At 45.8% G+C, this 24489-nt stretch overlaps 1 protein-coding gene across 4 annotated transcripts; it reads right to left on the bottom strand.

Annotated features, from left to right (window-relative positions):
- Nucleotides 1-2291: 2291 nt before the first annotated feature.
- Nucleotides 2292-23421, bottom strand: LOC132571090 (zinc finger protein 883-like). Of its 4 annotated transcripts, none has more exons than XM_060237764.1 (7): nt 23210-23421; nt 20113-20230; nt 17963-18052; nt 17390-17494; nt 13543-13623; nt 12497-12577; nt 2292-4336 (listed from the first exon to the last, which is right to left on the bottom strand). In XM_060237764.1, the coding sequence occupies exons 2-7, from the start codon at nt 20144-20146 to the stop codon at nt 2880-2882; spliced, it is 1848 nt and encodes a 615-aa protein (XP_060093747.1). In that variant the 5' UTR covers nt 20147-20230; nt 23210-23421; the 3' UTR covers nt 2292-2879. The 4 variants fall into 4 exon arrangements, with proteins under 4 accessions (XP_060093747.1, XP_060093749.1, XP_060093748.1 ...); XM_060237766.1 differs by having other exon boundaries at nt 17963-18049; nt 23210-23388; XM_060237765.1 differs by lacking the exon at nt 23210-23421 and adding an exon at nt 21840-22013.
- Between the last annotated feature and the right edge of the window lie 1068 nt (nt 23422-24489).

The raw sequence follows: 24489 nt of genomic DNA, 5'->3' as shown, positions 1-24489 counted from the left end.
GTGGAGCTCATCCAGGGTTTGTTATGCAGCTGCACATACTATTCAATGAATAAGGAGGTGGAACTCTCAGGAGGAGGAGGAGGAACTCTCGGAAAGGTTCAGGAGCTGTGCCCTCCCACTGAATCTGAGGCCTGCATTTGCATATTAGACCACACCCCTGATGGCCCCATTGTTTCACACACGGCTTTTTTGTAGGAAAAGCCCAGCAGGAACTCATTTGCATATTAGGCCACACCCCTGATGCCAAGCCAGCTGGAACTGCATTCCTGCTCAAAAAAAGCCCTGCTGGTAGGTTAGGGAGAAGGAAGGAGGGAGAGTTGGAATCCTAACTGATTGGTGGAAAGGCAGAAAGGACAATGAGTCTGCGGCCAGAAATTTTGCGTTGGAGGTCATCAACAGCCAGTCTGTGCCAAAGAAGGAAATCAAGCTTACTTGGTTGGGGTGTGTGTGTGTGAGAAGGAAGACAGGATGAACTGATGCAAAGAAGGGAAGCAGAGCTTTAATATTTCAATAGAAGAGGAAATTTCACATGGTGCACCCGTTCACAGATGTGCAGAATTACTAGTGCCTTTTAGATTTCTTCTGTCATTGTTATTAACATCGGCAGTGGCAGACAGCTACTTTGAAGACTGTGGAAGGGTCACTGTGGGGAAAAGGACTTAATCCTCTTCTCCCATCTCTTTCACAACTTAAAACGCTTCTCTCCTGATCTGCAGTTGCCTCCTGAACTGATGGGGGATGGCAGTTAACCCTTTGTTCACTTGCGGATTCTCTTCTGCAGCTATTCCTCCATCCCCAGCCATTTCATATTATTTCCCACTCCTCTCTTATGAGGGCCAGATTTGACGTAAATGAGACCTTGCCAGGCTGGGCCATGTGTATCATAAAATGTAATGCCAGGTAGTGGACATATAAACTTTATAAAGGGCACAGACACACAAATAATTTTTTAAACTTAAAATAAAACATGCTTAAGATATTAGCATGCTAGCAATATTTTGTTTTACAGTCTCTGATGTCAGCTCTTGCTATGAATTATTGCATCAAAAACTGCAGACAATGTCTGTGCTGTACCAGTCTTGAATATGTGCTGTTCAGGTGTGCACATCTGTAAGTTGCAAACCTACTTTTGATTCACTGACGTTCATTACAGACATCTCATGGTCAATGCTTTGAGCCTAAGACCTAAAGGAACATAAAGCGGCTGGGCATTGTGAGCTTTTGTACAGACGTTGCTTCACGTACTAGTCAAGAACATGTGAAGGCACCATGGCACAGACTGTGGGCTATGTGCTTGTCTACAAAACTATAATGACTACAACTCAAAAAAAAATACAACTTCCCCCCCAAAACAACTACAAGAACAGAGAGACAGTCATGTACAGTGGTCAGTGTCAGTCTACTATCTGGGAAGTCTACATTCAAGACCCCCAATCAAAGGAAAATGTGAAAGAAAAATTAAGGAAAATTTGCTGGGTAAACCTGGGGTGGAGCACACTCTCAGCCTAATGCTGATATTTCTCTTCTAAATAGTTCACATGCTTTCCTATTGAGAAAGACTGGAGAGCATGAGTCCAGTGAAAAGGAGGAGGGGAACCCAGTTACACCCATAACAAGCCCAACAAATCTCTCTCTCTCTCTCTCTGTAGCAAGGCAAAAAGCTCATACGTTCACTAAAGCGTTGCTAGTCTTAAAAGAACTCTTTGTAGCTCTCCTGATGGTGAGGATTGCAAAGGAAGCTCTGACTCTTTCTTTCCTTCCCCAGGGCAGGAGGAGGGGGAGGAACCTCAGCCATTCATTAGAGGGAAGAGAGGCTTGTCACAGCAGCTCTGCAGGGTGATTAATTGAGCCTGGCAAACTTAATCAACGAGCAGAGCTGTAGAGCCAACATTGTGTGACTGGCTACAACCACTGTGGCAGCTACTCAGTGTGACTGGTTCCCTCCCAGCAGCATTTTGTGGCAGTGCCTGCCACCTGTTCTCCGAATTCCTGTAGCGCCCATAGGCTCAACAAGGTTTGGACAGCATGAAGTAAGGTTCCCACTCCAGTGGCCTTGATCAGATTTTAGAGCTGCTCTGCTTCCCTGCCTCTCCCACAAATGGACATATTTCCCTCCCACCCTGCTCTCCTCCTCCTTCCACACCTACACTGAACACAGTGTGGCAATGCAACACACAATTTGAAATGGGGACGCTTATTAAGAACAAACAATGGACCCTATTCTGGTTCAGGGACATAGTGGATCAAGTTCGTTTTCCAGATAGTGCCAACACACAAGTCTCAGAAAGTAGTGCATAGAAAAAGAAAAACTGATTTTATTCTACTGCAAAAAGGCTATAAGTTAGAACTGATGTTCCGTCAGCAGGCTGGATAATACAGATTGTCTTGCATAAGGGTAAAGTTTATTTTCTTAGATCTTGCAGCAGAATGATATTGCTTTTGCACATCTCCTTGTCAATGAAGAGATCAGAAACCAACAGGAAAAGGGCAAAAAGCTGAGTTTTTCCAGGCTTCTAACTTGAGACAGTGAGTGAGTTAGCGTAACATCACATGACCTGCAAAGGTACCTAAACTACATTTCCCACGAGGCTTCATCTTAATGGTACAAAACAATTCACTGATTTACAACAAGCTACAAACTGTTTTACTAGACTCTTCTAAGGACAGTACAGACCCACCCTGAGAAAGTTAGATACTTCTGAATGCCCAGCAAATCAACAGAGCTACTTAAGTAACCAGTTTCCTCAAGACCATATACTGTTGGAAGGTTTTTAAAAAACTGAACTAAGAACATGAAAGTTCACCCTGATTTCTAATGAGCTTCTTTGGGTGGCTCCTCTGATGTTTAAGGCCCACACGAGCTAAAGCTTGTCTCACAGTCAGTACAACGATACAGTCTTTTCTTGAGTGTGGGTTCTACTGTGAGACTTGAGGACGGAACTCTGATTGAAACTCTTCCCACACTCTGAGCATTTATATGGTCTCTCTCCCGTATGAATTCTCTTGTGTCTGACAAGATGAGAGCTCAGAGTGAAGCTTTTCCCACATACTAGGCAAGTGTGTGGTTTCTCACCGGTGTGAGTTCTCTGATGTTTCTGAAGGTGTGAGCTGAGCACAAACTTCTTCCCACAGTATGAACATTCATACGGTTTCTCACCTGTGTGGGTCTTACGATGGCTGCGGAGATGTGACCCACAATTGAAGCTCTTTCCACAGTCTGAGCAAACATAAGGCTTCTCTCCACTGTGGATTCGTTTGTGTACAACAAGAACTGAGCTCTGACCGAAGCATTTACCACAGTCTGAGCATTTATAAGGCTTCTCCCCAGTATGGGTTCTCTCATGCCTGACAAGCTGGGACCTGTTGTTGAAGCTTTTTCCACAGTCTGAACATTGGCAGGGTTTTTCCCCAGTGTGGGTTCTCTCATGTGCAACAAGGTGTGATTTCCAGTTGAAGGTTTTTTCACACAGTGAGCAATTATATCGTTTCTCTCCTGTGAGCGTCGTCTCGCACACAGGAGGGGCCTCATAACTGAAGAGCTTCAGTTTCTCTCTTATGTGGATTTCTGCATGTTTCTTAACATGTGACCTCCGACGGAAATTCTTGCCACAGTCTGAGCATTTGTATGGCTTCTCCCCTGTATGAGTTGTCTCGTGCCTACGGAGGCATGATCTCCTATTGAAGCTTTTCCCACAGTGAGAACATATGTGGGTCTTCTTGCCCATGTGAGTTTTCTCATGTTGGATCAGATGGGATCGTTGGATGAAGATTTCCCCACAGTCTAAACACTGGTACGGTTTCTCTCCAGTGTGAGCTTCCTGGTGTGCTATGAGGCTGGAGTTCAGACTGAATGTTTCCCCACACTCCAAACACAAATAAGGTTTCTCTCCTGTGTGGGTTTGCTTGTGTGTGGTAAAACTGGATCTCCAGCTGAAGTTTTTCGCACTGTCTGGACACTTGTAGGGCTTTTCTCCCATGTGTGTCCTCTCGTGTATACTGAGGATTGACTTCTCCCAGAAGTTTTCACCACAGCCTGAACATTTGTATGGTTTCCCTCCCGCGTTCATTTTCCTGTTTGGATTGTGGCTGGATTGGTAGCTGAAGCTTTTTTCTGACTCAGCAAATATTCTTACCACCTCAGACTCCTGGTTTCTCTCTTGTCCAGTTTCATTAAAATCTTCCTCTCTGCCATCCCCACAGGGAATGCCCTGATGTGCCTTCTGCCTGAGGGATATGTTCACTAGCTTCCTTCCCTCACTCAGCGTCTCTGACATACTTTCATCTTCTATTCCTGACCAAAGGCCTTGGTTGTCCTCCCATACCTGCCTGTAGTCTCCTGGAATAGAGAGAGGCAAACTGTTACATAGGGGAGTTAAGTTCTATCTGTAGGAAAAGGAACAGGGTGGGGTGAGGAATCAAGCAGCAGATATTCAATTACATAAATGGGAGTGTCTATTATCAGGAATGGCCAGACTTGCTTAATGGAAGAGCCACATAGAATAAACGTCAGACGTTTGAGAGCCGCAAGACAGGAACATCAAGGAAGGAAGGAAGATGGGGGAGGGGTGGAAAGAAAGCAACTTTAAATGCCTCCTCCAGGCTGCCGGCTGGCTTGGCGTGAAGAAGTGATTTTGAGAGAGAAATGCCTTCTCCCAGTTGGTTGATGGGGAAATGAGGGTTTTGAGAGCCACGCAATATGGATGAAAGAGTCACATGTGGCTCCCAAACAATAGTGTGGCCAGCCCTGGTCCATGTTAGGAATAGAACAAAGGCCTTTATTGTCCAGTGGCACCTTCAAGACCAACAATGTTTAATTTGGAGTATAAGCTTTTGTATGCATGCACACTTCTTCAGATACAGAGATTTCCACAACCGTTATATATAGGTGTGGGGTGGGGGTTTGTTGCCAAGAAGGGCTAGTGAGAGTCAAGATGCATAACTAACTGGGCAATCAGTACTGGATTAAGGCAGTTGGTGCAACCTGTGAATAGCAGCAAATTAGCATACAGATACAAGAATGCAGCCTATTACAGAACGTTCCCACTATCTGGCTATATGAATGAAATGAGCCATGGTATAGAAATTCTGCTTTGCTTCCAATGCTTGCCTCATTTCATCCATATAGCCAAGTAGTGGGAACATTCTATAATAGGCTGCATTCTTGTATTTGAATGCTAATTTGTTCTTATCCACAGGTCGCACCAACTGCCTTAATCCAGTCTTAGCTGTATTTACTGCCCAGTTACTTGTGCATATTGACTCTTACTAGCCCTTCCCGCTAACTAACCCCTCATGCTTATACGTAACACTTGTGGAAATCTGTTTCACTGTATCTGGAGAAGTGTGCATGCACATGAAAGCTTACACCCAGCCAAGAATTGGTTCCACTGGACAAACTTTGCTCTACTGCTTCAGACATCATGGCTTCCAACCTGAGTCTATATTAAGAATACTGTATGAAAGTCCTAGGAAAGGAAAGGTCCCCTGTGCAAACACCAGTCATTTTCGACTCTGGGGTGATGCTGCTTTCACAACATTTTCACGGCAGACCTTTTTACGGGGTGGTTTGCCATCGCCTTCCCCGGTCATTACACTTTCCCCCCAGCAAGCTGGGTACGCCTTTTACCGACCTTGGAAGGATGGAAGGCTGAGTCAACCTGAGATGGCTACCTGAACCAGCTTCCGCTGGAATCGAACTCAGGTTGTGAGCAGAGGGTTCCGACTGCAATACTGCCGCTTGACCACTCTGCGCCACGAGGCTACTGATGAAAAGTCCTAGACTCCTTCACAAAAGGGTGTCCCTGAAGTTGCTATTCTCTGCAAAAGCAGGTTACCTTTTAAGGATTTGGTTGGGGAAGTGCACTTGTTCAGTAGGGGTTGGGCTAGAGAGGGGGAGGGGCAAAGAAAGAGAGAGAAAAGAAGACTGCAGATTTATACCCCGCCCTTCTCTCTGAATCAGAGACTCAGAGCGGCTTACAATCTCCTATACTCCCCCCACAACAGACACCCTGTGAGGTGGGTGGGACTGAGAGGACTCTCCCAGAAGCTGCCCTTTCAAGGAAAACTCCTAAGAGAGCTATGGCTAACCTAAGGCCATTCCAGCAGCTGCAAGTGGAGGAGTGAGGAATCAAACCCGGTTCTCCCAGATAAGAGTCCGCACCCTTAACCACTACACCAAACTGGCAGAGAGGCAAACAGAGGGGCGGGGGGGAGGAGAGAGAGACAGAGAGGCAAACAGAAAAAGGGAGAGAGAGAGAGAGGCAGAGAAAGGGGAAGAGGAACAGAGAGCGGGGGGGGGACACAGAGAGAGAGAGGCAAAGAAAGAGGGGCAGAGAGACAAAGAGGCAAACAGAGGGCAGAGAGGGAAACAGAGACAAAGAGTGAGGGGAAAGAGAAAGGGCTGGAGAGGCAGAAGAACAAAGTAGGAGTCAAATTCACCTTTAAGACCAACAAAGTTTTACTCAGAACGTAAGCTTTCGTATGCTCCAAGCACACTTCATCAGACGAGGAATCAGGTACAGTGAGCTGGTAGGCAGTGGTTTATTATTATTATTTGTTTATTTATATTCCGCCCATTCCCCCATTGGGGGCGCAGAGCGGAGTACAGCAAATAGAAATAAAATCACAATAAAATCATAATAAAAATCAATTACAACATTCATCAAAGTGCAGCAAGATGATTCCGCAAGATGACATGACAGCAAGGTGGTATAGCACAAAACAGTACCACAATACAGCATCATAGTATAGTAGTGCAGTAGAGCAGCACAGCAGTAGAGGGGAGGCCAACCGATGGATAAATAGATGCCGGCTGCCTCATCCAAAGACCTGGTGGCCCAGCTCCATTTTGCAGGCCTTCCAAAAGGCCAGCAAGCCAGGTAGGACCCAGATCTCCATAGGGAGCTGATTCCACCAGGTCAGGGCCAGGACCGAGAAAGTCCTGGCCCTGGTAGAGGCAAGGTGGGCATCTCTTGGGCCGGGGACTGTCAGAAGACCTTGGGAGGCTGAACGAAGCGACCTCCAGGGCGTATATGGGAGATATGTTGGTCCCAGGCCGCGCAAGGCCTTAAAAGTCAAAACTAACACCTTGAAACAGATCCAGTACTCTATAGGCAGCCAGTGCAGGTTGTGGACCGCTGGCCATATGCTCACCTGACAGGTGATGCAGTCAGCAGGCGAGCTGCCACATTCTGCACCCGCTGCAGTTTCCGGATCAGTTTCAGGGGTAGGCCAGCGTAGAGCGAGTTACAGTAGTCTAGTCTGGAAGTCACCATTGCATGGGTCACTGTAGGCAGGTCTTGGGGGGATAGGTATGGTACTAGCTGCCTGATCTGCCATCGGAAGTGGTGCAGTCTTAGGGTCAAGCTGGAGGGACCTTGCATAAGTACAGTACCGTTTCCATTTAAGGGAGTAAGAACGTCTAGTTGAGGGTTTCCTTGCATTTAAGATACGTGCTCAACTTCATGCATTTAAGATAACGTGCGGGACGCCTCTTTTGGCCAAGCTGTCCTCAAATCCATCTTCCGCAGGTTTAAGGGTGAATCCTCCATGCTGTGAGTTGTAGGAATTGAGGATTGTGGTGGCACACCTGAGCCTGATGTTGCGTTAGGAGATCGGCTGCTAGGGGTAAGCGTCAGTAGGTGTGATGCGATAGCTGAAGGAGGCTCGTGAACCATGGTTGAGGAGGCCACCAGGGCGTTATCAAAATGCAGTCCATCCCATCCCAAACGAGCTTGAGAATGGTTCAAGATATCAGAGGGATTGGGGGGGAAGAAGTAATGAAGGGGTCCCGCCCATGTGTGAAGGAACGCATCGTTGGTGCCCCTGGAGTAAAAGCGGTTGCACTTTGCATTGGTCCGGGAAGCAAAGATGTCTACTTGAGGCGTCCCAAAGACATTGAAAATGCGCTGGAGGTAGAGTGGATTGAGGGACCATTCGTGGTCATCCAAGCGCAATCTGCTGACAGAGTCTGCCAGGGTGTTCTCCACCCCGGGGAGGTGAATGGCCGTCAAGTGGATATTGTTCTTGATGCACCATTCCCAAAGGGTTGTGGCCAGATGGCAGAGTCTGGTGGATCTGGTCCCTCCCTGTTTGTTTACGTAGAAAACCATGGCCATGTTGTCCGTGGTGATCTGTCATGCCTGCCAGTGAGCGCAGGGAGTAAGGACCAGAGAGATCTGTGCACACCAATAAATTCTAGGCAGTTGATGTGGAAATGTCTTTCTGCTGGGGTCCACAAGCCTCTGACGGTCTTGTTTTCGAGGTGGGCTCCCCAACCCCACGTCAAAGCATCCGTCGTCACCACGGCTGAGGGAGACGGCAGTATGAAGGGTGTCCCCTGCAGCAGTTTGTCCAGGTTGGTCCACCACAGGAGGGATAGGAGGACTCCTTGGTGTTCAGTCAGCATGGTGGATTGCCGTTGTACGTGAGGACGAAAGGTGCGTACGAACCAGAGTTGAAGTGGTCGCATTTGAAACCTCGCGAAGCAGAGCATGGAGGTGGTTGCGGCCATGAGCCTAAAAGGCGCTGAAATATGAATGCAGGTTGTGTCGGATTGCGTAAGAGTGAGGCCGCAAGGGACTGAATCGTCAGAGAGCGGTCCTGAGGGAGGGAGACCAAGTGGGGGCTCGTGCACAGGCAAAGTGCCTATAACTTGAATGTCCTGCGTGGGAGTAAGGTGGGACTTGGTGAGGTTCACACATAAGCCTAGGGAGTCTGGCAAGGCACGAGCAGTGCGGATGTCTTTCTCTAGTTGGTGGGGGGATGCGGCGATTATGAGCCAATTGTCTATGTATGGGAAGATGGAGATGTTGTGGAGGCGAAGAGCCACTGCCATCACTACCATGCATTTCGAAAATACTCGTGGAGCTGTTGATAGGCCGAAAGGAAATGCAGGTGACCTATGGCGAAGCGCAGGAAACGCTGATGCTGAGGCCTGATAGTTAGGTGGAAGTAGGCAGCCTGAAGGTCCAGGGATGCCACCCAAGTGCCCTGGGGCATTAGGGGAAGAATCGACTGAATGGAGAGCATTCTGAATTTTTTGTAGGTTATTCGTTTGTTTAATCTTCTCAGATCTAGAATAGGGCACTTGCCTCCATCCCGTTTTGGGACTAGGAAATACCATGAGTAGGAACCCGTCTCGATGGTGAAGTGGGACAGGCTCTATCGCACCCTTAAGAAGATCTTGAATCTCCTGGTGTAACTGTGGGGATGGAGGGGTGGTGACGAAGCGGTGGTGGCGTGGGGACAAAGCGAACTCTATGATGTAGCCGATTCAAATTATAGTGAGCGCCCAGGAATCCGTGGTGATGTTTTGCCACGTTCTTAGAAAGAGGTGCAGTCTTGTAGATTGGGGTGGGTATTCGTTGGGAGTGGGGGAGGAGTGGGGGGGGGGAGTCAAAGAGACTACTTGGAGGGAGGTGTTGGCTTTTTTGATGGTTGGGTCCGAGATTTTGGATGAAAAGGCTGCTTGGACTGGGGGGCCCTTCTCTTCCAGTATTCATGTTGTTTTGGAGAATGCTGTCGCTTAGGGTAGGAGGGTCTCCAGGTTCTGGGTCAACTGGCTTGTGCGAGTGGTTGAGTGACACCCAGACGCTTAGCCCGCTTCTGACCGTCATCCATGGAAGTGAGCACCTCATCCGTAGATGTGCGGAACAGGCCCTGGCCATCAAAGGGGAGGTCCTCAATTTTCTGTTTGATGCCAGGCTGCAAATTCGTTGACCGAAGCCAAGCGTGCCGTCTTAGGGCGACAGAAGAGGCCATTACTCTAGAACAGGGGTCCTCAAACTTTTAAAATAGGGGGCCAGTTCACTGTCCCTCAGACTGTTGGAGGGCCGGACTGCCGTTACTGTACAAGGCCACGGGCCGTCAGTTCTCCGTCTTCTGCATCTCTCTCCCTTCCCCACACCACACACCCCGGCCTGGGAACTCACCTCACCTCGGTATCACCTCACACTCAGTCTCCGCCGCCTCAGCCCAGTGCTGGAAGTGTGCGTTGCTAACACGAGTTTAGGTCGAACGTCACTTCCGGTCTGATTTTGCCATAACCCAGCGGGCCGCATAAACGTCCTCAGCGGGCTGCATCTGGCCCGCGGGCCGTAGTTTGAGGACCCCTGCTCTAGAAGAACAGGATAAAGCATGCCTGATGGAGTTTATCTGCTGCTTGCTGACTCTTGAAATCTCAGCCACAAGTTTCGAAGCCACTTACTGGGAAGCATCAGGTAGGGCCCGGATCAGTGGTATGAACTGGTTGGCTAAATTGTAGGTGTAAGCCAGGGGTGGGGAACCTTTTTTCTGCCAACAGCCATATGGATATTTATGACATCATTAGCGGGTCATAAAAAAATAATCAACTTAAAAAAACAGTGCTCTGCCAAGGGAGAATGATTCAGGCCGGCAAAATTAATACAAACAATTGTTTTTCTATTTGAAGTCATATGATGGATGACGGAGTCGAGATAGTTGTTGGCAGTTTGGATGCCGGAGTCGGTTGGACTGTCGAAGCGGACAATTCCCTTGCTTTTTTGGGAGCCGAAGACTCGGAGTGGTGTCGAGACTTCTTAGAGGACTTTTATCCAGCCTGAGAATGGCGGGAAGCTCCCTTGTCAGGCTTATGCTTTCTCAGTGATTGAACAGCGGCCGACACAGCTGAATCTCCCGCTCTTTCTGGGGGAGGAGGCGGGGAAGTCGATGCAGGCATTGCCCGGAGGGATTTTTCGAGGAGAAAACTGTAGTCTTGCTGCTCGGTTTTTCCGTGCCTGTTTCCCGAAGTTGGCGCAATGAGGGCAGGATTCGACTCTATGACCTTCTCCCAGGCAAAACAAGCAGTGGGAATGTCCGTCAGTCGTGGGGATTTTAGTCCTGCACCTCCGGCACTTTTTAATAGTTGTTTTCCCTTCCATACGCTCCGGACAAGGGAGAAGAGGAAGGGGGAGGGAAAAAAGAGGAGAAAGAAAGTGCAATAACAGGGCCTCTTTTGGGGGGGGGGGAGGGGGGGAGGAAGATGAAAAGGAAGAAAGACACATGCAGAGAAAATGAAAAAATACAATACCAGACGAAACAAAGGAGAAACGAGCCAAGTAGAGGAGCGCAACGAGGTAGGTGCTGTCTGGGCAGCAGTTAGGAAGAAACTGAGTGGGAGGTGCGGCTTCTGGTCGCTCCAGGCATGCACAGTCAATGCCTGCTCCCCAGAGTGAAACGGAAGTCACACCAAGAAAGATGCTCCTAGCGAGCTATTGGAGTCTCTGAGGTATGGATCCGTTGCCGAAGGCAAGACCCATGTGTGGGACTGCGCAGAGACCACGATGAAGATCTTGCAGCTGCTTCGCTACCGCTTTCTCAACCACCTTTCCCAGGAACAGCAGGTTCGAAACTGGGCGGTAGTTAGCTAGTACTTAGGGTCCAGTGAAGGTTTTTTCAGAAGCGGTCAAATTACAGCCTCCTTTAACATCTTTGGGAATGTCCCACTTGTGAGGGACAGGTTAACAATATCACCCTGATATCACCCTGGCAAGCCTTCACAAGCCAGGATGGACAGAGGTCCAAGAGGCAGGTTTAAGAATGCAAAATGGTACAAATTTAAGATCCAATGACAGAATAGTAAATTAATAAAGTGAGCAAACCTTTGATCTGGGTAGCATGAGCATGTGAAAGCAATAAAACAGTAATATGAGAAGCAGAGTAAGAGAGAGGGGGGCAAAGAGAGAGACAGAGAAAGGGGTGTCAGTGTATGTGCAGGCGACAGACCACTGCTGACAGCAAAGGATCTAATCGACATCAGATGATCTGGCTGACAGGGGCATCTGGAAGACAGCCAGATTGCATCAGCAGCCAGAGTGATGTGACCATGACTCAGCACTAATCCTGACTGGTCACTTACCTAGAGGACATGTATAAATGTACAGTAGTACTCTGCTACTTGTTGGAGGTTGGATGGTGAATTGTGTGCGGAGCATTTGGCTAGTCTGTATTATGGTTGTAAATAAATGTATATAGCTAGTCTAATCGCAGCTGTGTACAAGACTGGATTCCTTTGCATCTTCAGGAACCTCTCTCACTAAATGTGGAAGACCAACAAGGGGCAGGCTTATGTTTGTATCTCTCCCAGGTGAAGCAGTCACGGAGCTCTCCGTGTGCCTGTGTGAGAGAGAAAGAAAGGGAGACAGAGGGAAGAAAGAGGCAGGAAACAGGAAGAAGGAAACAAAGAGCCATGGAGGGGAGAAAAGCAAGGTAAAGTGCAGCTGCAGTAGCAGCCCTGGAAAGCATTAGAAGGAGTTTGCTGGGGGTGGGGGGGCAGATTTGACACTGCGTGGGCCATATTTAGCCTACAGGATGAACATTTGACACCCCTGATTTATACCAATACAAACAAATGGCCTTCCCTGGTGCAAATGGGACTTTAACCATCGATGAACCGAAGAAAGAAAGAAGGAGATTGGGTTTATATCCCACCCATCACTCAGAGGTTGAAAATGCCCCGGCTAAATTTTTTACTCACCCAAGTGGGAGCTCGGGAAGGTCCCATATCCATCATCTGGTTCTTCCTTTAATTCCACTTTTATTATCTTGACTGGACAGTCTGACCAAGAGAAAGAAGAGAATGCAATCATACCTTTTGTTGGGGTGATCTTCTCATCACTCCAGCAAGCCAAGAGCCATGATAGAGAAAACCAACATTCTTATTCTTAGTACTGTTATTGTTTAGCACCACAGCTCTTTACAGTTCTATGAACAAAACAAAAACCAAAGGACAGATCCCTTGCCCCCCGCCCCAACCTAAATATGTATCTTTGGAGGGCTTACATGTTATTGCCACCTGAGGATTCACATACCTAAGGAAGTGGATGCCAATATTCCCTCTAAGCTGTGGAATCTTGTGAGCAAAAATTCTACTTCATGAGCTCCTGGCATTAAAGTTGTGAGCTACTGCATAAAGTATTGCGCTCTGGGGCCATTTTTCCTGAGCTAAGACAAAAATGTGTGAGCCGAAGGCTAAAAAAGTATGAGATAGCTCACGCTAACTCAGCTTAGAGGGAACACTGGTGGGCACCACTCCACCACAGCTTATGCTAGAATAAAAATGTGTCAAGCTCTAAGGTGCTAGAAGGTTCTAGTACATTTTAGCTGGGTTTGGAAGCCAACCATCACATTTAGTAACCAGGGAGACTTTCTTTTGTACTTGCTGCCAATAAAAATGTTTTACACTGGAGGAATTGTGTATATATATATATATGAGTATGTGTGTGTGAAATCCCACCACTCCAAATCTAGAGGCATTGACACTGTTCCTCAACACAAGGCAAAGCCTAGTGCCAGTTTGAAAGAGATACTTGCTGACAGCCTGTGTTGCCGAAGGCTTTAAAAAAAATGTTGTTTACACCTGTGGTGGAATACCCTTGAAGCTCTTCCTGCTGGTCTCTAGAACTGAAATTTGAGCTGCCAGCTTCCAGAATCTATGGCAGATCCAAGCTCATTCTGCGAAATATGGGGAAGATTCCCACTGACAAGGCTGAAAATGCCATCACTCAGGTTTTTTTTCCTCACCTGGGTAAGAGCTTGGAAAGGTCTCCCATTCGTCATCTGGTTCTTCCTTCAGTTCCAGTTTTAATATCTTGTCTGGACAGCCTGACCAGGAGAAAGAAACCTCTTATTGCTAGCGAGAACAATGACAAAGCCATGATATATGAAGTGTCGACTAGAACAGGCAAAGGCAGCCTCTCCAAGCTTATTGTCTTTCTGCAGAAACCCTCCTAGCCCCACAATATAGTCTGAAGGAAGAGAATGAAGCCAAGACAGTCTAAGAGACCTGAGTGGTCTAAGAGGGCCTGAGTGGGAGACTCCCTCATGAGCATCCCCGGTTATATTTGCTGGCTTTTGTTTCTGGTTGAGACTCAGCGTGGAGTGCTTTAGAGCAGGGATGTCAAACTCATTTGTTATGAGGGCCAGATCTGACATAAATGGGACCTTGTTGGGCCGGGCCATTTATGTCATAAAATGTAATGCCACATAGCAGAAATATAAACTTTATAAAGCACACAAATAAACACAACTAACGGGGTTTTTTTAAAAGCTTTCAATAAAACATGCTTAACACAATAGCACTCATTGGCCTTAAAAGTGCTTTCTTTGTCTCTCTCCTGTGCAATCCAAGCAAAGAAAGCTCCGGCTCTTTCCTTCCTTCCACAGGGGAGGAGCATCAGCCAATAGAAGGAAGAGAGGCTTGGCTCTGTAGCTCCTGTGCGATTGAGCAAGCCTGGCAAAACAAACTATGATGCAGAAGGAAGCAAGAGAGACGGAGAAGGAAGCCGATAACAGCCAGTTCCTTGGGAGCCTGATTTTGCTCCCGGGCCACATGTTTGACACCCCTGCTTTAGAGTGCTGGCCTAGGCTCTGGGTTTGAATCCCTGCTGCCATGAAAGTTCCTAGGTGACTTTGGGCCAGTCACATACTCTCAGCCTAAGCTACCTCGCTGGGTTGATGTGGAAAGCGGGAAAGGGAGAAAGAAGGGTAGGATTGAAATGCTCCATGAAAGAAGGGTAGGATTAAAAAAAGAGTTTGGCTGTTCTGTTGGTATATTTCTGATATTTTCTCATTCTTTTTTATTGCTCTTAGTGGAAGGCACCACAGGAGAGAGTAATGTTAGAGTACAGGGTAAAAACATTATAAGTAAGAAAATAAGATGTGCATCATCTTGACCTCAGGTAGGTCACTAAGCACAGAGTACAAACCCTTTAAAAGCTGCCTATTCCTGGCTGTCATGACATCCTCTGGCAGAGAATTCCACCTTGTAAATCACTTTCTGTGTAAAGAAGTATTTCCATTGAAACACTCCCAGGCTTGGTCAGGCTTACCTCTATGCAGGACAGTACTGTACAGGGCTTTTTTTTCGTAGCAGGAATTCCTTTGCATATTGGGCCACACACCCCTGATGTAGCCAATCCTCCAAGAGCTTACAGCAGGCCCTGCAATAAAAGCCCTGTAAGCTCTTGGAGGATTGGCTACATCAGGGGTGTGTGGTCCAATATGCAAAGGAGTTCCTGCTACCAAAAAAAGCCCTGGTACTGTATAATTCCTTGTTCATATCCTGATATCCCTGGCCTAGTTCTCATTCGAGAAGAGATGGTAAACTTGTGTCTGGACCATACCATGGCAGGTAGTACAGCTCGCATAACTAAACACACCTCAGTTTTTTAAAAATCTCATAGAAAACAAGAGATCAGGGTGAAGGATTTAAAACAAGGATGCAGGATTCCCTTCTCTCCTGACACACTTGTTTTCCATTGGTCAGAATACAGTTTGTTTGGGTGAATGGCAGAGCACTTGACCGTGTGATCTCCCCACCAGCCATCTGAAGTGGTACAGTCCAAAAACATGCTTACTGCCTCAGGAACTACTTGGGAGAGCTAGGCTTTAGTACTGTGATAGGCTGAGGGGGAGGGGTTTCTCCCTCTTCAGCAGCTTTCCCCTGATTGACTGGTTTGAATGCTCAGGTGCCGTAGCAGATTGCTGAGGGCAGCAGTTGGCAAAGTGCGCTGAGGGAGGGAAATCAAAGCAGCCATTGTGGCAAGACATGGAAAGAAATACCCAGTATTCACAAAATGTAGTGTCTACCTCACAAACTCACTTCTCTATTCCATCCCCAAGGAGCTCAGAGTAATATACCTGCACTTCTTCAATTTTATCTAGGCAACAACTGAAGTCTTTTAGGTCCAGAACTTACCCAGTGACCACCACTGCTAAGCTAAGATGTGAAGCTAGTGCGCTCCAGGTCTCTCTTTCTTTACTCTGTAGTTGTTGTTTTTTAAGTTTTCCTTTTCTTCTGAATTCCTCAGCTTATCCACAACAGGCACCATTTAGGCATCAGCTTTATTATTATTTTTCTTTAAGAAGATAGCCCTGCTAGAACAGACCAAAGGTCTATCTAGGCCAGCATCTTGTCTCACATACACTTGCCAACCAGTCCCCCTGGAAGGCCAACAAAAGGGCATAGAGGCTGAGGCCTTCTCCTGATGCTGCCTCCTAGCACTGAGATTCAGAAGTGGACTGCCTCTGAATATGGAGGCTCCCCTCAATCACCATGGCTAGTAGCTACTGACCACTAGGAATCTATTGAATCCCTTTTTGAAGTTGTCTATTCCTGGCTGTCACTATATCCTCTGGGAGCAAATTCCACATTTTGATCACTCTCTGTGTAAAGAAGTATTTTCTTTTGTCCATCCCAAATCTATCGCCCTCAGGTTCTAGTATTTTGGGAGAGGGAGAAAAAAAATTGTCAACTTTTTTCCACCCCGTGCATGATTTTATAAACCTGTATCAGGTTCCCTCTTAATCATTTCTTTTCTAAACTGAGAAGTCTCAGACTTTTTAGCCTTTTCTCATAGGGAAAGGACTCCAACCCCCTAATCATCTTGGCTGCCCTCTTCTGTTCTTTTCCTGGCTCTGTGATGCCTTTTTTGAGATATTGTGACCAGAACTGGTAGTATTCCAAATGAGGCTGTGCCATAGATCCAGGGCTTTTTTTGTAACAGGAACTCCTTTGCATATTAGGCCACACACCCCTGATGTACCCAGTCCTCCAAGAGCTTACAACAGGTTCTGTAAGAAGAGCCCTGTAAGCTCTTAGAGGATTGGCTATATCAAGGGGGTGTAGCCTAATATGCAAAGGAGTTCCTGCCACAACCCCCCCCCCTTGCATATATATATACAGGGGCATTATCGTTTCGGTCATTTTATGTTCAATCCTTTTCTTGATAATCTTTAACAAAGAGTTTGCCTTTAAATTCCTGGGCTTAGAATTTTAGAGGTGTCCAGACAAAAAGATGCCTGGAATCCCACCCCTCCCCCCAAAGCACTGCATATATGGCAAGGGGCTGGGCTCACTTATGCCCCACCCTCCAATTCCAACTCTGAGGCAGCCACCAAAGGTACCATTAAAAGTCAGAATACATCATCATCACTATTTTACAACTGGCAGAATGCCATCTAAAGATCTCATATTAGGGTATCAAAATGTCTTGGGTAAGCCCTGCTGATATATAAAAAGGACGCTGGTACATTTACTCATGAGCAAGAGATGAGCCTGCAGCTCATAATGTTGGGTTCTACTTACTTACACCTGCTTCTTGCTAGGTCATCTCCTTGCTCCTTACAACAGCCAGCACCTATGACAGGATCCTCTCGGAGGTAAGCATGACAGTCCATTGCTTAAAGCAGCATGTTGCCTGCCTAGACACTGCAAGGAAGTTGGTACCTCTTTCAGGTAGCACTAACATCCATGTAATAAAACCCATAAATGGAGCCCTAATTTGGGACATCACCATTATCCCAATGGCTGACGGCACAACAGTCCCTGGTATGTCCTGTGTCAAACCCAGAGATTGCTTGGCCTCACCAGAACAAGTGTTGTGGAAGATCTTGTTCTCCTCGGAACCCTGAGGATCCGGAACCTGCAGATCTATCCCTTTTTCCAGCTTAATCACCACATCAGGAAACTCTGCTGCAGAGAAAATATAGAAATATTTTAGCGATATCATAATATAGCAAAATATAGTTATAGTAAAAAAAATAAAACACTGTAATAGGTTAGGTGAGATAGGAGAGCCTTGGTGTCCCTTGCGAGCTCAGAAAGATGTCATAAATTGTGTAAAATAAAATAAATATTTCTGAGGTATTAAATATAGATATTTTATGAAGGCCTTTTCATCAATGATGTCTGGTACAGTTACACAAAGTAGATACAAGTTGTGGCAGTGAACTGGGAAGCACAGGATCTCAATAAATTTTTTATTTTGAAGATTTCTAGACTGCCTTTCCATTTAAATATACCCTTGATGGGTTAGACGTAAAACATAAAATACAAAATTAATTGCATTAATGCATTAACAAATTGAGGCAAACAATCCTTAATCTTATTGTCTCAAATCTCCACGTATCTCTGTGTGAAATGTTTTCTCTGAACGCTTACCTAATTTAGCATCTGATGTTTTTTTCTTTTCCTCCCAGTCTTGAGAGTCAGGCATGAATGGATCTTTCCTCTGTACTATCTGAAAACCTGCTAAGGAAGGAACAAAACCCTGGCTGGCATTAAACATTATTAAGGTCAGTGCCAACCTACTGCTTATGAATGGTCCTAACCATGGGCAAATAAGGTGTTTCACGCATTGCATCCATTCACAGGCAACACTAAAAATGCAAATTGAACCGTGAACGTACCCACCCTGCTGCCTTAAGTATGTACAGCAACCCCAGCAAGGGGCTTTCAAGGCAAGTGAGAAGCAGAGACGGTTTGCCATTGCCTTCCTCTGCAGAGTCTTCCTTGGTTGCCCCCTATTTATTTATTTATTTATTTTATGACTTCTATCCCGCCCTTCCCAACAAGTGGCTCAGGGCGGCTTACAACACAAGAATATAACATAAATAGAAGTTAAAGATAAAACATTTAGATTTAAGTATTAAACCATTGAAGACATTAAAACATTTGGCATTTAAAACATTGGGGCAGCGGACATCCAGTGTAGCTACACTCAGTTTCTTGTACCAGCTAGTCATAGGCCAGCCGGAAGAGGGTTGTCTTACAGGCCCTGCGGAACTGGGCTAAGTCCCGCAGGGCCCTCACCTCTTCCGGCAGCTGGTTCCACCAGGAGGGGGCCATAATAGAAAAGGCCCGGTCCCTTGTCGATTTTAAGCGGGCTTCCTTTGGCCCAGGGATAACTAGGAGATTTTGTGTTCCTGATCTCAGTACTCTCTGGGGAACATGCGGGGAGAGACGGTCCTTCAGGTAGACAGGTCCTAGGCCATATAGGGCCAAGTACCAAGTCTGCTTAGCTTTCAAAATTTGACAAGACAGGGCTATACTATACCATTCCACAATCCACAGGCTTAGTGCTTTTACTGTCACAACTACATTCTTTTAAAATGTAGTTTAATATGTTGTGTCTTTAACCTCCTTGTTATGTCTTTGTCTTTCTCTGGGTATATAACACTGCCACAAGGAATTTAATTCCAAATCCTATTATTCAACTTTTCTCATAGTACTGTGCCCAAGTTCTAAATTCTAAATATAGATCTGAATACTGCTAATAATAATAATGCCCCTTCATTGGACTATGTGGTCTTAAGGAGATACTCTTGCAGGGCTTTTTTGAGCAGGAATGCAGTTCCATCTGACTTTGTGTCAGAAGGTGTGGCCCAATATGCAAATGAGTTCCTGCTGGGCTTTTTTGTAGAAACAATGTGTGAAACAATGGTGACATCAGGGGGTGTGGCATAAAATGCAAATGAATTCCTGATGGGCTTTTTCTACAAAAAAAGCTCGGGACTCTTGTATTTTAATAACATATGACTCTGGGTTAACTTTAAAAAAACAACCTATTTGTACTGGAAGCACATTGATTTCAGGATGTTTAGCGACTTATCTCTTCAATAACTAAAATGGTGTATGTTAATAACTTCTGACTAAAGTGCCACACTCTTTTCCAATCACTCCTCTATTAAGTCTTCCTTTCTCTTTCCCTTTAACTCAGCAATATTCTGTCAAGATTCTGAGTGCCTATGCCATTTAGGAATAGGCACCATCCATATTTTTCAAGATGACTTAAGCAGTGTCTTTTCCCCATGGTGTAGCCTCAAGGATGGTCCTTTGTATCTGTTAACTTTGTATTATGGATGATGTAACTTTGCATTTTGGATTTGCAGCCCTTGAATGATACAAACCTTGTGAAGTTATTAGGCAGATGTAATTTTTTTTGTATTAATATACTGTTGTTGTGAATGTCCAGTTTCTGTAATAGATATATTCTTCAGTGTGAATAAGTTGCATTATTAAGAGAAAGCACAGACACTCATGGTAGTTTGAATAACTTTATCTTGATGTCATTGCAGCATTTGGCTTTCAATTTGCATGTCTTAGGCTGTAATCCTTAGCTAATTGCTTAGGAATTAAAAACTGCACAGTAATCTTACACACACACAAAATTTTCTTAATGTTTTTCATACCATGAGTGAAAATGCCTTAAATATTTTCTCCCTAATAGTTTTCCCCACAAGATCATATTCAGTAACCTCTGTGCCTATAGAAGAAATCAGCCTTTCAAAACAAATGAAAATAGTCCTTACCATGAGAGCTGACATTCCTATAATTTTCTTGCATGATAGCCAGGTGCTTTAGGTTCTTTGAATATCCAAGAAATTCCCTTCCCCAATGAAATTTATATTCTTAATGCTCACAAGGCCTCTGAAAGAGAGCAAGAGAGAAAAAGAGAATCCTCTGTTGCTGAAGATTTACAATGTGCTGACAATGTCCACTGTAACACATAATCCACAGGAGAGACACAGGCATACCTATCCCAGTACTACTGTTATAAGAAATCTCAGTAAAATAAATAAATAAGTCTGTGTGCCATTTCAAAATATACAGACCCTTAATAAGACTGCTGTATAAAAAAAAACAAAAGGTCAGGGGGAAAATCATGAAAATAATTAAATGTCTTATCCTCAAAAATATGTCCAAATCCTAATTTTTTTAAAAAAAAAATCAAAACATTTGGGACCAGGAACCTGAATTCCAAAATGAACCTATTCATACAGTCAGATTAACTGGGAAAGATCTCTGTGTTCTGCTACCTGTCTGTCACATCTATGAACACAGAGGAAGGCCATTCCAGCTACCCAAATGTATTTTCTTTTCTTCTTTAGTGCTCTGTAATCCCACCTTTCCTTCAAAGAATTCAGGGCAGCATACATAATTCTCCCTTTCTCCAGTATACTCTCACAAGAAACTTTTGAGGGGGGAGAGAGAGAGCAATGGGTCCAAGGTTACCAGCAAGCTTCATGGCACAGAAAGGGTCTGAACTTGACTATCTCGGCTCCTAGTCCCACAAGGGCACTGTGCTGGTTCCTATACTATAGGCTCCTATGTAAATTCAGGGGTGGCCAAACTTGCCTCATGTGAGAGCCACATAGAGTAAACATCAAATGTGTGAGAGCTGAAAGATACGAACAGCAAATGTTTGAGACTCAGGAGGGAGGGAGGAAAATAGATGGGGGAGAGGGAGGGAAAAGAAAGCAACTTTAAATGAATTTGCCAAGCTGCTGGCTGGTTTGGTGTGGAGAAGTGATTTAAAGAGACAGATGGACAACGTGGTGGTGGTGGGCTTCAAGAACCACACAATATGTGCGAAAGAGATAAATCAAGATGGGTAGCCATGCTAGTTTGTCGGTAGCAGTAGGAAAGAGCAAGAGTCCAGGAGCACCTTAAAGACTAACAAAAAACATGGCAGGGCAGAAGCTTTCGTGAGTCACTGCTCACTTCTTCAGGTATCTTCTGAAGAAGTGAGCAGTGACTCACGAAAGCTCCTCTCCTGCCACAGATTTTGTTAGTCTTTAAGGTGCTCCTGGACTCTTGCTCTTTCCTAGTGCTATACATTCCCATGATGTGGTATAAAATCTGCACGCCAGTAGTCTCAGGCTAGATCTTTAGCACTACCTACAAAACCAATCACAAACAGCTGGAGGGCTGGGGTGACCAGAGGCTAAAAGAAGTACTTTAATCAAGTATTGCTTATTGTATTTTATTACTGATGCTGGTTTGTTCTTATTAACTTTTTGTTACATTAAACAATTTAAAAAACGGTATGGATTAGAGAAGAGGCAGGGATTTGTTGGGGACAATGCAGATTCTCAGCATGCATAAGTTAAAACAGCAACAGCTGCCATATGCTGGCCGGAGGTAACAGTCGGGAGCTGCACCTCCTGCAGCTGAGCGATCAATGCACACCATCACTCACAGATTCCGCAAGCCTCTTTTATTGAGTTCCAAGCATCCAAATGATCAGTTTACTCACGACTTAGTTGCTGAGTGATGGCAGGGTAGATCCTAGCGACCTTACGCCGCTGAATAATTCAGGTGATGGTGAAAGAAGCTGAGTTCGCTCTATTCCCTTGCTGGAGAGATTGCAACAAAGTGGGGGAAAGGAGCGATCAAAACCTTCCCGGGGTTTGCCACCTACCGGAAATGAGCTTCTATAAACCAATAGGAGAGGCTGATCGGAGCACCTGAGTTCGAACTACAGTACCCAGCAGACACTCTGGTTTAAAGATACAGCGCCTCCTTTCTTAATTAACACCGGTAACTTAGAACAAAGTTGGAGTCCAGTAGCACTTTTAAGACCAACAAAGTTTTATACAGAATGTAAGCTTCCGTGTGCATGCACACCTCATCAGATAGATTACTTAGGATCAATGCTCCCTCTAAGCTGTGGAGTCCTGTGAGCCAAAATTCTACTGGCATTAAAGTTGGAAGCTACTGCATAAATTAGCTTGCTCTGGGGCCATTTTTTCCTGTGCTAAGACAAAAATGTGAGTTGGAGGCTAAACAACTGTGAGCTAGCTCACACTAACTCAGTGGGAACACAGCTTAGGTAGGGGTGGCCATACTTGCTTAACATAACAGCCACAAAGAATGAACATCAGATATTGAGAGCTACAAGACATTAACATCAGACGTTTGAGAGTTACAAGACGGGAAGGAAGGCAGACAGGCAAATAGATGGGGGAGGTGGAAAGCAAGCAGCTTTAACTTCAAATGCATTCTGATTCTCCAAACGGCCAGCTGGCTTGGTGAGCCGGTTTAAAGAGACAAATGCCTTCTGCAAGCTGGCTGATGGGGTGGTGGGGGCTTCAAGAGCCACATAATATGTGTGAAAGAGCCACATCTGGCTCCTGAGCCCCAGTTTGGCCACCCCTGCCTTAGAATGTATTTGTTCTACCTCTGGCTATACCACACGCTATAGTCAACTAGGGAAGCTGCCTTTTCCTGAGCATTGGTATACTATGGGCAGTATCCTCTGATCTGCACCTACTGTGTGATCCTTTTAACTAGAGATACTGGGGATTGAACCTGGGACGTGTATTCTCCTACAATCCCTTCCCCAAAGAAACAGGGGCCCCGCTGGCTACACCTAGGAAGACCGCCTCGGCGCAAAGCATGCGCGCTCGCTCCCGCCCCAGCCGCCTGCAAACGGGCGGAGCTTGGAGGTTTTGGCTACCCCTGCTCTTCTGGGCTCACGTGCGTTCCCAATTTCTCTTTTTTAAAAAACCTGCGTCTTCGTTGCTTTTTCCATAAATGTCCTCGACGCCATTGAGAATGGCACAAAACCGCGATATAAACTTATGAATGCAAAACAACAAAGCAGCGGGATATTTCTCGAAATACCTGTTGGCGCTTCCCCTTGACTTTTCTGCGCCAGTGGTTTGCGTTGGTTGGTTTTGGGGAGTGGGGGGGTCCTTCCCATCCCCTTCGCAGTTACCAAAAAGGAAGTTCAGCCACGGCGAACACAGGGAACAGTGGAGAACCGGAGGATCAGCAATCGTTTCCCAGGGATGAGGAAGCAGGTGATCATGGGCGTTGTAGTTCATTTACAACCCTGCGGCCTTCTCTGTTGGGAAAGAGGAAGGATCGGGCTTTCAGAGCGCAGAGAGCCCACCGGAGATGAGTACGGTGGCTGCTGGAGCTGTAATCCATCCATTATTGAACTCTATAAGAATTATTGTCCACGTTGTGTATGACTGTGATCACACACACTGAATAATGCACTTTCAATCCACTTTCCAACTGGATTTTGCACGTTCACACAGAAAAATCCAATTGTAAAGTGCATTGAAAGTGCATTATTTAGTGTGTGTGATCCCAGCCAGAGTAAGGCTAAATCTTTACCTGGGACGTGTGCTTGAGTATTGGGATGCCTCTAGCCTAGCCTCTGTCAGTTTGTTTCCAATCAGGGAATGTTGGTGCTAACCATCCTCTGTTGTAGAGGTCTGTAATCCTATGGCTTGTAGACTCAACTATGAAATCTGGGTGTTCCCCTACATAGTTATCACCAGTGTTCCCTCTAAACTGAGTTAGCGTGAGCTAGCTCACAGATTTTCAGCCTCCAGCTCACAAATGTTTGTCTTAGCTCAGGAAGGATGACTGCAGAGTACAGTAATTTATGCAGCAGCTCACCACTTTAATGCCAGTAGCTCACAAAGTAGAATTTTTGCTCATAAGACTCTGCAGCTTAGAAGGAACACTGGTTATCACCAGGGCTTTTTTTGAACAGGAACGCAGTTCCGGCCAGCATGGTGTCAAGGGATGTGGTCTAATATGCAAATGAAATCCTGCTGCTGCTGATATTGGATTTATATCCCACCCTCCACTCTGAACCTCAGAGCTGCTCACAATCTCCTTTATCTTCCTCCCCCACAACAGATACCCTGTGAGGTGGGTGGGGCTGAGAGGCCTTTTTTACCAAAAATCCCTGCACAAAACAATGGTGATGTCAGGGGTGTGTGGCCTAATATGCAAATGAGTTCCTGCTGGGCTTTTTCTACAAAAAAGGCCCTGGTTATCACTCATTTGCTGTGATCACACAGACAAAATAATGCACTTTCAATCCACTTTCTAACTGGGTTTTGCCAGTTCAGACAGTAAAATTCAGGTGGAAAGTGCATTAT

Source organism: Heteronotia binoei, chromosome 5 (assembly GCF_032191835.1).
Source record: "Heteronotia binoei isolate CCM8104 ecotype False Entrance Well chromosome 5, APGP_CSIRO_Hbin_v1, whole genome shotgun sequence".
Taxonomy (NCBI): Eukaryota; Metazoa; Chordata; class Lepidosauria; order Squamata; family Gekkonidae; genus Heteronotia; species Heteronotia binoei.
The sequence above is the reverse complement of the archived record's forward strand: the minus strand, read 5'-3'. Positions and strand labels throughout refer to the sequence as shown.